Below are 17488 nucleotides of genomic sequence, written 5' to 3' on the forward strand. Positions count from 1 at the left end.
ATGTTAATTTGAAAGAGCTGTGTCACAGTATCAAGGGCTCCCTTATCAGTTCTGCTTTCAGTACTGGAGAGTAAAAGATACATTTGTTTTGTTTGATGTTTTTATTAGAACATATACGTTATCTTGCACATTTTATCTCCACAACAGATTCTAATTTGAAAGAAGTTTATAATGCATGTTCGCTACTCCCAATTCAGAAGACTGAATCAGCCTGTGTATCTGAATGTTTCTCATACTCACTCCTCTCTGCCGCGTCTGAATATAAACGTCAAAATTAAAAGAAATAAACATTTGAAATATATCAGTCTGTGTGTAATGAATGAATATAATATACAAGTTTCACTTTTTGAATGGAATTAGTGAAATAAATCAACTTTTTGATGATATTCTAATTATATGACCAGCACCTGTATATCATTGCTCTTTTGTTGATTTTGATTGCTTCCATTGTCCTCATTTGTAAGTTGCTTTGGATAAAAGTTTTTGCTAAATGTAAATGTAATGTTAATGTGTATTTAACTATATTTATAAATTTTTATCTGTATTTTTTATTTTGTAATAATGTAAATGTATTTGTTTTATATATGTATGTACATTTATTTGTCTAATTTTTATATTTTAATAAAGCAGTTTAGACTACATGAGTGTTTTCTTTATTCTGGATGAATAACATATTCTTTTGTGTCTAGAAAGGGTAAATATGGGCCATATCTAACCCAGAAGTCAGCCACAACTGGGACGGATCTGGGCCACATCTCAGAAATGGCGTGGTTGACATCTGGGCCAGGTGTCGCCCATGCCATTTGTGAGATGCGGCATGGATCTGGTACAGTTGTGGCTGACTTCTGTCAGACAAAACTGGGCCAGATCTGGCCCAGATGTCACCCACACCATTTCTGAGATGTGGCCCAGATCTGGTTCAGTTGTGGCTGACATATGTCAGCCAGACTCAGGTTGAGTCATCGCCGTCATTCCGCGCGGTATGTGGGCCAGAAGAATATGGGATATGTGGGCCAGAACTGGGCCACATGTCATTTGCTATCTGGGAACATCAGCATATGTGTCATGATACAAGGGATACTCCTTGAACTCCCGAACTGCTTCAAATGATTTGCGATCACCAAAATGACTCAAATGATTCGCGATCCCGCTACGAACTCCCGAACTGACTCAAATGATTCGCGAACCCGCTACGAACTCCCGAACTGACTCAAATGATTCGCGATCCCGCTACGAACTCCCGAACTGACTCAAATGATTCGCGATCCCGCTACGAACTCCCGAACTGACTCAAATGATTCGCGATCCCGCTACGAACTCCCGAACTGACTCAAATGATCCGCGAACCCGCTACGAACTCCCGAACTGACTCAAATGATTCGCGATCCCGCTACGAACTCCCGAACTGACTCAAATGATTCGCGATCCCGCTACGAACTCCCGAACTGACTCAAATGATTCGCGATCCCGCTACGAACTCCCGAACTGACTCAAATGATTCGCGAACCCGCTACTAACTCCCGAACTGACTCAAATGATTCGCGAACCCGCTACGAACTCCCGAACTGACTCAAATGATTCGCGATCCCGATACGAACTCCCGAACTGACTCAAATGATTCGCGAACCCGCTACGAACTCCCGAACTGACTCAAATGATTCGCGATCCCGCTACGAACTCCCGAACTGACTCAAATGATTCGCGATCCCGCTACGAACTCCCGAACTGACTCAAATGATTCGCGATCCCGCTACGAACTCCTGAACTGACTCAAATGATTCGTGAACCCAATACACATAATGCTATAAAAGTGTGCACATCGAGAGAAATAAACAGCAGATTTTCATGTTAACAACTTCTTTAACTTGAGCAAACGCTGCTAATACACATACATTTGTTAATAAAGTAAATAAAACGAAAACATGAATGTTTTAATGCTACTGAATAAAAATAAACGATCCACTCGAAAGTCTCTGCTCATCTTGACAGGACCTAGATTTTTTTTTTATGCTTTATTTAGTGACAATTCACATACAAATGAACAATAAAAGCAAAAATATAAATACTGTTTTTTCAACCTGACAATAATTGTGAAAAAAAGTAAATACTAAATAAATCAACAAACAAAAAACAAAAATAAGAACTATATACAGAGGGGTATTAAAAACAAATCCATATCTCCAACTACAAAATAAGTATACTAAAGTCCTTAAAAAGGATAACGTTTCAAGGCTTTACAACAATCTATTTTTTTTTTTTTTTTTAGGACCTGGATCAGTGAGTAAAAGTTTCTTTTACTGTCTATGCCTGGATCAGTGAGCTGCGTCTCGGGCCGATGACGTCACTTCCATGGAGGCATGTTGTACACATCCCCGTCCATTGACTCTGCCCCCAAGTCAAAACAGTGCCACAAGGAGAGACATGCAGAATAGTGAAGCCCAAAGGAAAAATGGTATCGCAAGCTCAAACTAGACTGACACGTAAAATAAAAGCAGCGTTGCAAATAAATTATTAGATATGACCATGGAAAATATTTATTGCCAAATCATTGCTATCGCGCTGTTTCAGTTGTTTTGCAATTCTTAATTTTTGTTTGCAAAAATTCTTATAATCTTATGAGGCTAAAGCAAATGTATTTTCCTCAATACTTTAAATAAAATGTTTTAAATTTGTTTTTGTTTTTATTGTTTTTGTATATTTTAAACAAGGTAAATCTTTCTGATTTATTAAAATAAAAAGTCACATACACGGATCTCCACTCATCCTAGAACCACCCCTGAAAATAAATATTTTCTACATTACAAGTGCTTTTTCCTGATGTCCCAGTGTGGCCACTAGATGTCGCCGTGGCGCTTTTTCTTTTGGTGACTGTCGCAAAACTGTAGCCGCTGGAACGACACCGCGGCACACTTTACGGCATACACGTGCTTCCTGCGCTCTTCTGTGCCCTTCACCGCTCCGCTTCGCATCCAGAGACGATTTTTGACCAAATCTGAGTGAAATCATGGCCAAACTAAGCAAAGAGAGCAAGCAGCGTCTGCAGCAGGTGTTCCAGTGCGGTCAGTTCATCATCCGCTGGGGCTTCATCCCCACCGTGCTGTACCTGGGTCAGTAACACACACCCGAACATCGACATCCTCATTATCATCGGTGATCTGGCTTCATATAGGGGTTTGAAACATATTTAGTGTTTAATAAGTCGAACATCATTATCAGTGATCGTTATTTAGAGGTAGTGAAGTCAAACGAGAGATTAGCCCTAAGTACGTGTGTAAATAAATGTATATACATGCACACAAAAATATTGTGCAGCACAACTGTTTTCAACATTGATAATAATCAGAAATGTTTCTGGAGCAGCAAATCATCATATTATACTGATTTCAGAAGATCATGTGACACTGAAGACTAACACTGATCCCTGAACCCAGATTAAAGAGAGTTTGAGCAGTCAGCTGATGGTACCCATTGACTTCCATTCTATGGGAAATCACTATGGAAGTCAATGGGTACCGGCAACTGTTTGGTTGCCAACATTCTTCCAGATATATTTGTGTGTGTGTGTGTGTGTGTGTGTGTTCAACAGAAGAAAGACAAATACTGCTAATCCAATCAATAGCATTATATTTTTATATAATATATTACATTTGCTAATTTTGAGATGATCAGCATTTGTAGATAAACATATCAGCAGATTTTTTTTCCCCATCGTTTTTTGTTTGTTTGTTTTCTGTGAATACTACTTTAAGATACAATGGAAACCCATTTCTGCCATTGAATAAAAAATAAAAAGAGGTAATTAATTGAGAGTGTTTATTTCACAATTCTATAAATAAAGGGGAGAAATTGTGGGAGATAAACTATCAATGCTGGATTTTTTTGCAGAATTGCGAGTTTATAGCGATAGTTATTGTGACTTTTTTCACACAATTCGGATTTCTTTCAAATATTGCAGGAAAAGATAACCTCAATGCGGAGATGATGTTGTTAACATCAAAACTGAAACCAAGCTCTTCACACATAACACATATTTCACGCATTTTCTAGAGGGACCTCTATAACAGTTTCACTCGCATTTCACACAAAAGAGAAATTTTTAGAAAGGCATGTAATTATGCATTTTAAATTTAAATATAATTGATAATATTTAAGTACAGAATTAGAATTTAGTTTTTCAGGCCTACTCGGTGTTAGTCGAAATTGCAAGAAAGTCGAGTTCATATCTCGCAATTTTTACGTTATTTCTCAGAAATGTGAGTTTAGGCCTATACCACACAGTTCTGACTTGCAATTGTGAGAAAAACGTCAGAATTGCGAGGTGAAAAGTCTGAGTTACCATTTCCTGTGTTTTATCGGGTGTCTGACTCTGTGTGCTATTGGCATTATCTCAGTTAACAGCAGCTTGATCTCTAGAGAAGTGCTTGTTTGAGTTTATCTCATGCTCACATCCGATGTGATTAAACTCTGTTATAGTTAGTTACTGGTAATGCAGGATTTCTGGTCACTGCAGGACGGTCCGTCAGGATGAAGGGTGTTTGGGATCATGCATCATTTCTGATGCTAATGTTGAGTGGTGTTTGTTGCGTGTGTGCGGTCGTTCGGTGTCTGCAGCGCATCACTTCCTGTCTCTGTGATGCTCCGTCCTCTTGATGATGCTGTCTGTAGTCAGTGCTGCTCTTTGGGGTCAGAGGTCGTGCTCCTGCGGCGTCATCAGTGTTTAATGTGAATGAGGAAATGTTCTTGAGGCTTCAGGAGCCGCAGGAATTTGCCTGCCTCTGTATTTTTGGCCTGATGGGAAACGATTAGAGACAAATGAGATGCAGAAGGAAGTTGTAGCTTTTTGTTTGTCTGTTACGCAGAAAAGCCCCATGAGTCGAAACATTAGCATTTCTGGAGGACGACGACAGCGGAAAACACAGACTATTATTAAAATATAGTGCAGAATATAATAATCGTAGATTTACTTATATAGCTACTACAAAAAAAAAATGTTATGACGTAAAACAAATTATAAGAACAAATGATTTAAAAGACAGACAAATATTTAATTGTATATATGTAAATATATATAAAATACAAGGCTACCATAAACATTTAATAAATATGAAAAATAAATGTAAAATAAATATAAAGAAATTAAAGTTTATATATATATATATATATATATATATATATATATATATATATATATAGATATATTAGTAATATATATTAATAATAATATATAATATATATATATATATATATATATACACACTCAATTATTGTAAAATAATGTAAATATATTATACAAAGCTACTATATATATATATATATATATATATATATATATATAATTTTTATTATTATTTCTTAGACATATATATATATAAGTGTTAAAAAAATATATATGTTGTTTTGTATTATTTATATATATATATATATATATATATATATATATATATATATATATATATATATATATTAGGGGTGTGCCGGTTTCAGAATTGGTGATGACGGTTATGATGTGAGTCAAATGTGACGGTTCATAACATAACCGTCGGGGGGGGGGGGGTCCAAGTCAATTGGTTGTTCTTGGAGATAGCGGGTTAACTCCGTGTCAGCGCGCGCTCTGATCGGTAAAGGGGCAGACATTTCAGACCTCCGTTTATTAAGGAGATCTGTCACAAAACTCATCATCCGCGCCAACGTTTTTTGATCAAATTTCAAATCCGCACCCGCCCGCCATCCGCTGATTGTTTTGGGGTCTATGGCGATGCAATGCTTTGCTGATGCGAGCCGCAAAAAAAAGCCATTGCCATTTGCCCATTAGCTCCGCCCACTACCGGAGAAACTGGTATGTCTTCTGCTTGTTCGAAAATGAATATGAATAATTCTAAATTAAATCCATTATTTTGACAGGAGAAGACAACAAAGAATAGTTTACATATAGCGTGTTGTTTAAGCGTGGTAAGACTCTCGCTCTCTCTCTCTTTGCATGTGTGAGAAACAGCACTATCAGTAAAGTGACGGTGAGTCATGCGCATTCACAAAGAGTTTACAGAGTGTCAAATACAGGTGCGCTGTGTGTCCATTGAGATGAGCTGAAAAGTTCAGATCGCTTGAAGGAGAGAGAACTCTGAAGCTCAGATGCTGAAATTAATGCAAGCGTCATGTGCTTCAGTCTATGTAGTAAACAAACCTGCACATCTCTGCCATTCATTAATTCACACAGAGACGCGCAGAACACGGATTTATATTTTAAACAACTTTTGCGGCTTAACATTTACAGATACTGGTCCATATGGAGATTTGATTTGATTATTTTATGCTAACTTTGGCAAATTCCATGACTGTCCATATTAAAATGCAAGTTTCATTTTCATGACTGGATTTCGAGATTCCGTCCTTGTTTTTTGCTTCATGGAAATCATAGAGCAAATTTCAAAGCCGCACCCGCCCGCCATCCACTGCTTGTTTTGCGGTCTATGGCGATGCAATGCTTTGCTGATGCGAGCCGCAAAAAAAAAGCCATTGTCTGTTCTAGAAAGGATGCAGCAAAGATATTTAATGCTAAAGTATGAGGCATAGGCCTACGCTGAGTTTCATTTACGATGAGATATGCTCTAGGTCACAGTGCAGTGCAAGTGAACGCGGCGCGCTGGTGCTTCCATGTCATGGTTATCATTGTCTGCTTTACTTGCTTTTTATTTATTAAAATACATGCAATTGGTTGATGAAAAATGTATTAAAATTAAGATAAAATTTGTACAAAACGAAATTCGTTTTTAAGAAAGGTTTTCTACAAAGCAAAATTTAATGAAGTGGTAAATATGTCTGACGATTTACAAAACTTCATTAAGTGGTAAAAACCATGTCTCCCGATATATTGCGCATCTTATGATCCTATCTAAAAAATGAAAATAATTTTTGATAAAAAATTTTGGTAAAAAATATTTTAATGACACGGTTTTGGCGGTTATAAAGTTCTAATGACGGTGTTCAACTATAACCGTCGGTCTCACGGTTATATACGAACCGTCACACCCCTAATATATATATATATATATATTAGTAATATTAATATATATATATATATATATATATATATATATATATATATATATATAAAAATTCATGGTTAATGACTTAAACTATTTAACAGATGAAATATAATGTAAATGTTCCGTAAAATACAGCTATTATAACATTATATGGATATAATATATAAAAATGTAATAAATGTATATAAATGTGGAACATAATTACACTATAAGATTATTTTAAAAATCTAATTGAACCAAGAAGCAACAAATAAACCAGCCTGAGCTCTGTCTTTTTCACATCTGATCATCTCTTGTATGTACACACGGTTTCTTTAGGCCTCACAGTGGAGTCTGTGATTTGTGTACTATTGAATATGAGAAGCAGAAGAGGACAGTGTGTGCGTCTGTCTGTCTTTCCTCCGAGTGTGTTGCTCAATCAATAAAGTGCAGATGAATCAGCTCTGACGTCTGCATTCTTCGAGATCTCGCTCAGATGAGGCCCTTGTGTGTTAGTCAGTCAATATCGGGTGAAAACAGGAAGCACAGCCTGCGCACGCGCTGCAACACAGGACTTTCTGAGTCTGTACTCCGGATCTGAGGAAGTTTCATGATGCCAGTCCGACCAGTGACTAAAGAAACTCAGGAGTCCAGGCTTGCTAAAGAGAGAGTGAGAGTGCTTTCATCCACACACACTGATGCAATAAGTGACTACAGCATCAGTCATCATATACTGCTCTGCGTTAGGACATCTGTGTGAGAGAAACCCTCAGATGAGTGGGATTGGCTGATGAAGGGTCATTTGTTATTATCATGGTGTGTTATGTACTTCTCAGCATTATATTGACTGCCCCCTGCTCTGTTGTGTAGTGGATCTCACAAAAGCTGTCAAGAACACACAAATATTAAAGTGCTTTAAAAAAGGGATTTGTATTTTTTTTTTTTTTTGCATTGACATTATTAATGCCAACTGAACACATTTTCTCCCAAATCCTCATTGTTTTGCTAATGCAGAATAGTTTTTACTGTAGTGCTCAAACAATAAAACACAACATTAGATTGTGTTGATTCAGTAGTGTTTCTTGGTTTGCTCAAGTGCTGGTTTAAATGAGAAAATTTAGTGTTATAGTAATGAGGAAAACCATTGAGAATTAAGGGGATTACAGAAAGCACAAAAGCAATGGGGAAAAACTGTATATAATACACATTTACTAAAAATAGAAATCTAAAGTATATGTAGAATTGCTAAATCAAATATAAAAATGTCGTTATAAATGTATTCTATACATTTTAAGTGTGTGTATATATATATATATATATATATATATATATATATATATATATATATATATTAGGGCTGTCAAAAATTGCGCGTTAACGGCGTTAATTAGTTGTTTGTCGTTAATTACGTCAAATTTTTTAACGCATTTCACGCATGCGCAGTGTGACAAATTATTCAGGTCAGGAAAGTCTTGTCGATCTCTGAATTCTCAAGATAGTAAAAAACAGCGGCGAGCGCCGCGACGAAAACACCGAAGAAGCTTAAGGTTTTACCCCAGTTACTCTCAAATACATTCATGCCAAGCTCGATAAACAGAGATGACTTTGGTAGTTGATACGCTGGAGCTTCTTCTTCTTCTTCTTCCAGTGATCCTCAAATCTGGCTCGCGAGTTTCCTTCAGAGTTTAGCGCAGACTCCAATTAAACACACCTGCCTGTGATTTACTAATGATCCTAAAGACACTGTTTAGCAAACTCATGCGTGTTTGATTAGGGTTAGAGCTAAACTTCGCAGGAAAGTGGATCTCGCGAGCCAGATTTGAGGATCACTGTGTTATAGCGTCCTGTGTTTCACACTGCGCATGCGCAGAACGCCTACATGCAATGCAGCGAAAATTACAGCTGTTTGGAAAAGCATATGCATTTTTACTTGGTTTTACTGAAGCCTTCATAACGTGAAAATATCGATCCTAAAGTATTGTGGCAGAGCAAATGAACACCTCCCAAAAACAAGAGTGCCCAGAGTGCTGCTTATGTGATGGTGGCGCATGTTTGTGTTTCTGAGTTCATTCTTTCGAGTTTCTCTATCCATAATTTCATAGATATGTGGCTATATTTAACCACTGGTTCACCTAAAACTCTTACACTATCTTTAGTTAAATGCCATGGTTTGATATAGTGCTCAGGTAAATTTGATCTAAGTAAATGTTAAACTTTTGAAATTCAGAAAAAAAGAACCACATGATGAAGCAATACATGAAAATTATGTATCTGTGTCCTGTTATTTATCTTTTGGTATGCATTTCAGAAAAAAAATGGTTAGGATTCAGGTGTAGTGGCAAATAGTGATTAATCCACTGAAAATTCTGATTAATTTGATTAAAAATGTTAATCATTTGACAGCCCTAATATATATATGTATACAGTTTTTATGCATTTCGAAATCACATTTTAATTATATCATTTTATGTAAATTATTACTTATTACAACTAATTATTATATATTTATAAATTTGTATATACACACATATATAAAATACACGCATGTAAATTACAATTTAAAAAAAAAGTCTCGAACACATTGGCCAAGCAGAAAAACATATTGACCGATGCCGATATTTTAAAAATCCCAAATATCGGCCGATATATCGGCCTTGTATCGGTCGACCACTAATCAATAGAAATGTATTTTAAAACGTTTTTTAATGTATTTGTTTCTCTCCCAGGATTCAAGCGGGGAGCCGATCCAGGGATGCCTGAACCCACAGTCCTCAGGTGAGTTTTGTGACGATCACTCAGTGTTTTAGCACAGAATGAGCACGGCATGATCTGTTTTGTCTTTCAGTTTGCTTTGGGGATGAAGACGCTCCTGACGAGCACTACAAGACTCAATGAAGACTGATCTGAACTGTGTGCTGGGGTGTAAATACTTCACTGTCACGTCCACACAACGCTTTTGTGTTATTTTAAGACTTTTCTGGACTTCCTCTTTCTGAAACATTGCATTGAGAAACAGACAAAATGTTTTTTTTTTGTTTTTTTTTATTGAATCTTTGAAGATCATTGTAAACAGTCAGCATGTTGTCACATTCCGGTTTTAAATAAATCAATCAAGTTCATAAATGCATTCATCAGCACTGATCTTCAATAGCGTGCAAATGAGAAGTAAATAGAAAACACTTGCAAATAAATATAGCATTTATAAATATCAATTGTGCACAACCTTCAATAAGTTAAAATTATAGACCCATAAATATTAAATTATTCTGCTCTGAATGAACTCTCTGTGATGTTCAATAAATAAAAAGACTAGTTGAATAAATTAGTTCTTGTCAGAGCTCCAGTCTGCGGGTCTCTTCGTGTCTTTGGCTCGATACGCAGCTTTGCGTTTGCTCATGTAACTGATGGCTCTGCAGGAGTCGATCATCACGCTGGTGAAGTTGAACAGGATCGAATGCACCGTGGTCTTCCGTGTCCACGCGGATGTGGCCGAGAGAGGAGCGCTGGAGATCTGATCCGTTCCTCCGTCTGCTATCTGAAGCTGCAGGAACAAACAAACATCAGATGTGCTCTTAAGAGAAACTGCTCATGAACAACTGATGTTGAGCTAAGATTGGCAGGATTTGCAGCAATAACTCGAGATAACTCTAGATTTTACTCCATAATCTACATGTGTCATCTATTTATCAGTGAGTGAATGAGATTTGTTTTGACCAAGCTTCAAAATGCAAAAAATGAATAAATAATGTCTGATTTGTTAATGCAATAGCTAACATATGGAACTAAACAAAAAATAAAACAAGGTAATTGCGACTTTTTATCTCACAATTATAAATACGATTTTTTTCTTCAGAAATGTTTATATAAACTCGCAATTGTGGTTTATAAAGTGTTATAAAGTCGGAATTGCGAGATGTGAATTCGGAATTATGGGATATGGAGTCGGAATTTGCGGGATATGAAGTCGGAATTTGCGGGATATGAAGTCGGAATTTGCGGGATATGAAGTCGGAATTTGCGGGATATGAAGTCGGAATTTGCGGGATATGAAGTCGGAATTTGTCAAATAAGTTATTTGGTTTTCTGAGTAAAAAAAATCTGAATTGTGAGATAAAAAGTTGTAATTAACTAGTTTTTTTGTGGCGGAAACGGGCTTCCATACTAACATAAAAATATGTATATTTTTTAAAAAATACATAAAAAATGTATAAATAATAATATAATAATGTTAATAATATAAAAATATAAAGATTAAGTATAAAATGACTAATAATTACGTTATATATATATATATATATATATATATATATATATATATAAAAAAAATGACAAATATAGTTATTAATATTAAACTGTGTCAATCTTTGTTAATGTTGTTAAAACGTTACAAAAAAGCAATATTTGTATTAGTTCATAATGCAATAGAAAATATTAACATATGACTTTAATTTTAAAAATATATTAATAAATGTTGAAACCTGAAATTAATAAGTGCTTTAGTTTTTGTAAAATATTTCCTAAAATTGTAATGTTTATGCTCTGAAAGAAAAGCTTAATGAAATGCATTACTGTAAATTATTTAAATATGACTTTAGTTTTTGTTGTTTATCTATATATGTTGTTTTAATGTTTTATAAAAATGTAATCAGTAATTCAATATTTTTATTTGTATTTTCATAATTTGTTTTATATTAATATACTTATTTTTTTATTTAATATTTTAACTATAAATTAGCAGATATTTGAATGTTTATGCTCTTGAAATGAAAACTCCTAATAAGTCAAATTGGAAAGCTAATAATCTGTCGAAAAATGCAATGCTTGTTCTCTCAAACCCATGCTTTTATCAGTCATTTTGAAGCTGCGTGTCTCTGTGAGGTCATCTGGAGCGTGTGGAGCCGCTGAGGTGTGTTTACCTGGCTGTTAATGGCCTCCAGCAGGCGTTTGGTCCCGTGTTTGACGTCGTTCACCAGGCTGGAGGTCAGGTTTTCCTTCTCGATGAAGCTCCAGTTGTCTTTATACCAGGTCAGGATGATGTAAATGCGGCTCAGACACGAATCCTGAAACATTCGAGAAGTATGAGCGTTTAGTAACACTTCAGTATTTGAGGAAATCAGATTAAAACATTTCCTGCATCATGTGCTGGATGAAAGATCTCGTTCAGCGCTAAACTAAGTTACATTTGTGTAACCGTAACAACCTGATATCAAATGTACAGCATCTAGTAAAGTACTTGAATTAGTTTGTTTTGGTAATTCTATAGTTGATATGGTAACATAATATAAACAAATGAGTTAGTGTTCTACAACTATAGTTTATTGTAGTAATAGCATTTATTTCAGTTTACTTGTTAATACTAGAGTATGCTGGAGCATTCATTACACACTTTACTGTAGTACTGTTCAAAAACACTATAATATTTACTATAAATTCGTCTCTTGGTGGATCGTACGAATGAGATTGTACACATTCATATAAATAAGCTGTTTTATTATTAACGTAAAGATGCTTTGAATCAATCTATATTGTATGAAGTGAGATATAAGTGAAACTTTTAATATCTATTTGCCAAAACGTTAAATAGTTATGAATCGCCATGAAAGTGTGTCGAAGGATAAGGACTTTTTTCCTTTTTTTTGGAAAGGATATATATATATATATATATATATATATATATATATATATATATATATATATATATATTTTAGAAATGCAGTTAAGTTTGCATAGAGTAGCAGCCAAACATCTGGACACGTCTACTCATTTATTTTAATAGTTATAATAAGTTTAAATCTTCAAAATATAATAACATAAATAAAAACCATAAAATATACTAATATTATAATGTAATAATAGAAACATCGAAAACATATAAGATAAAATATAATGTAATAATAATGTCATTCAACATATTTAAAATATATAAATAACAAAAAATACAAGTTTATACAATTATAAATATTTAATATAATATTTATAGTATTTTTTTTTTTTTTTACATCATTAACCTTTGTTAATGTTTATAAAAGCTAAAAAGTTTTTTGTTTTTTTTCATAATGCATTAAAAAATGTTCAAAAGTATTTACAGGGACAATACAAATGTTTCAAAATTTGAGTAAACTTCAGCTTTGGGAACGAATGCATTATTTTAACTGAACTAAGAGCCATGAATCAATCCTAAACGCAGTGATTTGAGAGAAGTGTGTTCTTACTGTGCTGAAGTTTCTGGACAGACAGCCGTCTGAGGGTCTGAGGAGAGGAGTTTTGACTCTCACGTCTTCAAACGCAGTCATGTTCACCGTCTGTCTGAAGTCCCTCTTAAACTGCAGATACAGGAGGAGCTCAGAGTTAGTCTGAGAAACACGAAGCATCTTTACATTAGTGTGTGTTGAGACGCACCTGCTGGTCTCGCAGCATCTTGACGTCTCTGTGCAGATCTCTGGCCATCAGATGCCACTTCTGCCGGTCGCTCAGAGGACTCTTTCCATCCACGTCCTGAAGCTCTTCCCCAGATGTTTCGGAGAGTTCGGCCAGACCGCTGTAGACAGGCACTGCATCCAGCAGACTGATGAACGCTGCCAGTGCGACAGACAGGAAGAGTGCTGCGTCTGCAGAGAGAGAGAGAGAGAGAGAGAGAGTGAAGAGCTGAGTCTGCACACGAGATGCATCCGGTCGCTCAAACACTTGCACTTACTCTGAGCTGACGACATCCTGTTTGGGTAAGTCTGTGTGTGATGTGTTCAAGAAACCTCGGGAGACTTCTGAACCAGGCGTCTCAAGTGTTTTTATACACTCTAGAGAGTTTCCACTTCCCTCAACCCGCCTTTTTTTTACAAAATTTACATCATTTAGGAAAAAATGCCCCATTTCAGATTTTCATAAAATTATTTTCTTATTGTACTTTTTCCCTCTCAAAACTCAGGATTTTTTATTTGACTTTTTCCCCTCAAAACTGCCACAAGTTGATTTAGGTTTTGATACTCTTATTGTTTCACTGATTTAATTTAATTTACTTAGTTTACATATTCTCTCTGTGTGTGTGTGTGTATATATATATATATAGTTAGTTAGAAACAGTTATTAATTTTCAAAAATCATGTTGTTATCATGATGTTATCATGTTTTTGTGTATTTATTTTGTTATTTTTAACCAAGTCAAAATAACCCATTGAGATTCATCCATGATTGAGATTAATTGGAGAAAACAATGAATAATATAAATGTGATCTTGACCGACGCTTCTTTCGCTCTCTTCAATAGTTCGCTGACTCTACTGGGTTTCATAGCCTTAACTTTGATTTCCCAGAGACTTTCAGTCAGGTTTAGATCAGGCGGTCATTCATTGTTTCAGTGTTTCCAGACTCGGTGTGTTTTGCAGTGTGACGAGAGCATTGTGTTGCACTAAAGTTGCAGGATGATTGGGAGAAGATCGCAGGGAAGGAGCTGCTTGTTGGAGGTCGTACTGAATCAAGCGGCTCACTCCTAAACTAAGACACTTCCAGCTCCAGCCTTCACTGACTTCTTTACACATGCAGGGTTCAGTTTTCACGATTCCTTAGACGGTCCTGGAGCTGGATACTCTGGGACGTCCTGAAGACTTCTTCTCTCCTTGAAGTTCTCCTTGAAGATCCGGTAAATGGTTCTTTCAGATGCAGTGTACTTTGTAGCGATGTCCTCACATGTGATGCTATTTTGATGCAGTCATGATGGCTGCACGTGTTTCTTTGGAGGTAACCATTGCTAACAAGAAGCACTTCTTCCCTGATTTTATAACAATCAGTCTGCTCTTACAATCTAGATATTACGAGAGTGATTCATTACTCATTCACACTTTCACTTGTGCTGCTGATATATGATTAGTCAATTAATGTGAGCTGGTAATTTTGTGTCAGGATTTTTTTTCCAATGAAGCTTTCAGCAGTTATTTAAAATAAATCTGATCACTCTACACAGTAATCTAGAAGTAGATTAAGCTTCTTAAGCAGCAAACATTGCAAAATACAATTTATGACTGTATACACACACACACACACACACTGACTGTGGGGGCCAGTGAACTCATTTTAGTACAGTGAACTCATTGTCATGTCCAAGAAACCAATTTGAAATGATTCAAGCTTTGTGACATGGTGCATTATCCTGCTGGAAGTAGCCATCAGAGGATGGGTACATGGTGGTCATTAAGCGATGGACATGGTCAGAAACAATGCTCAGGTGGGCCGTGGCATTTAAATGATGCCCAGTTGCCACTAAGGGGCCTAAAGTGTGCCAAGAAAACATCCCCCACACTATTACACCACCTCCAGCAGTCTGCACAGTGGTAACAAGGCATGATGGATCCATGTTCTCATTCTGTTTACACCAAATTCTGACTCTACCATCTGAATGTCTCAACAGAAATTGAGACGCATCAGACCAGGCAACATTTTTCCAGTCTTCAACTGTCCAATTTTGGTGAGCTTGTGCAAATTATAGCCTCTTTCTCCTATTTGTAGTGGAGATGAGTGATACCCGGTTGGGTCTTCTGCTGTTGTTGCCCATCCGCCTCAAGGTTGTGCGTGTTGTGGCTTCACAAATGCTGTGCTGCATACCTCGGTTGTAACGAGTGGTTATTTCAGTCAAAGTTGCTCTTCTATCAGCTTGAATCAGTCGGCCCATTCTCCTCTGACCTCTAGCATCAACAAGGCATTTTCTCCCACAGGACTGCCGCATACTGGATGTTTTTCCCTTTTCACACCGTTCTTTGTGAACCCTAGAAATGGTTGTGCGTGAAAATCCCAGTAACTGAGCAGATTGTGAAATACTCAGACATTTAACGTTAAACGTTTAACGTTTTTTTACTTTTCGTGTAATGAATCTACAATATATGAACGTTTCACTTTTTGAAATAAGACACACATTATTTATTTATTTTCACGGGTATAGATGCCTATATATTAAGGGTGTACCTTAGTTTTGGGGTACAACATGGACTTTTATTTTTGGGAATAGTGCTACATACATGAGCAGTTGTTTTTGATTTTACAGATAACAGAATGGTTTGACTTTAGATTTGTGAAATTATGCTACATAATATGCACAAAACATAAACAGCAGACTGAATGAAAATGCATATTTATTCTCTGCCAGCAGGTGGCGCTTATGGCACAGCAGCGATACAACGTTTACCACTGTAAACAAAGCAGCTGCGCTTATAAACACTTCTTTAATATGCATTATATGGTGGTAAGAGGAAAAGAAAATGCCACTGAAACATTTCTGAAGATGGTCAGTTCCTCTCAGAGATGCATTCATATAATCCCCAACATATTTAACTTCCTATATTTGGGCATCGCGAACAGTTAGCTTGATCTGCCCGATACAGTATTTTCTCCTCTTTACAGACATCGTAAAAATTCCACACAAACTACATTTTGGGAAATGGTTCCAATGTTGATTGTGTGCAATTCTGGAATAGATATTGGTAAAAAACAAAACAAAAAAAAGAAACGTTTTAATAATCTCCAAGTCTAGCTCTGATTGTTTTCAAAGAGAAACTTTTATTTCTAAACTCATAAAGTTGCAGCTGTATGCATGATATTGTACTAAGTTTATCATTTATATCATCCAGCGTACGTGAAATATCACATCTTTAAAAAGATTTTTCATAATGTATCTTGCAAACTGCTTCAAATATGGTTTCAGATTCTAAAAGTTTCTTTTATTGTAATTCTAAGAAGGAAGCATCCATTATACATACATGAGCTTTACAAATAAAAGAAATGAAAGTAATGTGTTTCAGACTTTTCCTTCTCCTTCTCCTTTTCCTCCTCCTCCCTTCAGGAGGGGAAATACTCGTGTATGAAGCTGAGGAGATATTATAATAAAGTGTGTGTATATTATTTTGAGCAGTTGTGGAAGTTTTCAGGTTTTGCTTTGGCCGAAAGGGACAAAAAAACATGCACTAATTTTTTGGAATAAAAATATCTCTGGGTCAGTCCTGAATATTTGCCTGAATATTTTCTTGGGCTATTCTAATATATATATATAATTCAGGTTAAAGTTTTTCTATATGTTTTTATTTTTAATTCAGATGTATTACTTCATTTAATTCATTTTGGTTCTTAAACATATTTAGTTTTTACTTTTACATTACCGTTTTAGCAAACAATAACAATGCTGCTCTTAAATTTTTAGAAATCTGTGAAAAATCTTTTTTTTTAATCTCTGCCATTATTATTATTATTAATAGAAGGTGACATGCATAGTATAGTTTGGACTATAAATGTATCCTTTTTAGACCAAAGCATTTTTCATTGTATAAAAGAGTGAAAAATATTTTTTTAAGAGGAGATTTACATTTTCATTAATGCATGTTTACCTTTTTATTTTTCTCCCCTCTTAAAATGCAGTGAAAATGATTGATACAAGCCTTAGGTTTTGAAACTTTTATTGATTTTTATTGATGTTATTTTTTTATTTATATA

General features: G+C 35.6%; 2 protein-coding genes across 2 annotated transcripts; one reads left to right on the forward strand and one right to left on the reverse strand.

Annotated features, from left to right (window-relative positions):
- The first annotated feature begins 2892 nt into the window (after window positions 1–2892).
- On the forward strand, window positions 2893–10149 carry LOC113119672 (mitochondrial import receptor subunit TOM7 homolog). The gene is made up of 3 exons (XM_026289292.1): window positions 2893–3107; window positions 9749–9797; window positions 9868–10149. Exons 1-3 carry the CDS (start codon window positions 3005–3007, stop codon window positions 9881–9883), a joined length of 168 nt encoding a protein of 55 aa, XP_026145077.1. The 5' UTR covers window positions 2893–3004; the 3' UTR covers window positions 9884–10149.
- Window positions 10062–13807, reverse strand: LOC113119662 (interleukin-6-like). Its single transcript, XM_026289279.1, has 5 exons — window positions 13717–13807; window positions 13422–13630; window positions 13235–13345; window positions 11939–12082; window positions 10062–10563 (listed from the first exon to the last, which is right to left on the reverse strand). The coding sequence occupies exons 1-5, from the start codon at window positions 13730–13732 to the stop codon at window positions 10345–10347; spliced, it is 699 nt and encodes a 232-aa protein (XP_026145064.1). The 5' UTR covers window positions 13733–13807; the 3' UTR covers window positions 10062–10344.
- Window positions 13808–17488: the final 3681 nt, after the last annotated feature.

This window comes from Carassius auratus, chromosome 19 (assembly GCF_003368295.1).
Source record: "Carassius auratus strain Wakin chromosome 19, ASM336829v1, whole genome shotgun sequence".
NCBI classification, from domain to species: Eukaryota; Metazoa; Chordata; class Actinopteri; order Cypriniformes; family Cyprinidae; genus Carassius; species Carassius auratus.

What these genes read in the sequence shown, in the direction of transcription:
- LOC113119672 (XM_026289292.1), top strand. Translation starts at nt 3,005, where the DNA reads ATGGCCAAACTAAGCAAAGAGAGCAAGCAGCGTCTGCAGCAGGTGTTC. An exon ending in CCCCACCGTGCTGTACCTGG is followed by an intron (nt 3,108 to 9,748) that starts GTCAGTAACACA and finishes TTTCTCTCCCAG; the next exon opens with GATTCAAGCGGGGAGCCGAT.
- LOC113119662 (XM_026289279.1), bottom strand. An exon ending in AGATGCTGCGAGACCAGCAG is followed by an intron (nt 13,346 to 13,421) that starts GTGCGTCTCAAC and finishes CTGTATCTGCAG; the next exon opens with TTTAAGAGGGACTTCAGACA. An exon ending in TGGAGGCCATTAACAGCCAG is followed by an intron (nt 10,564 to 11,938) that starts GTAAACACACCT and finishes TTGTTCCTGCAG; the next exon opens with CTTCAGATAGCAGACGGAGG.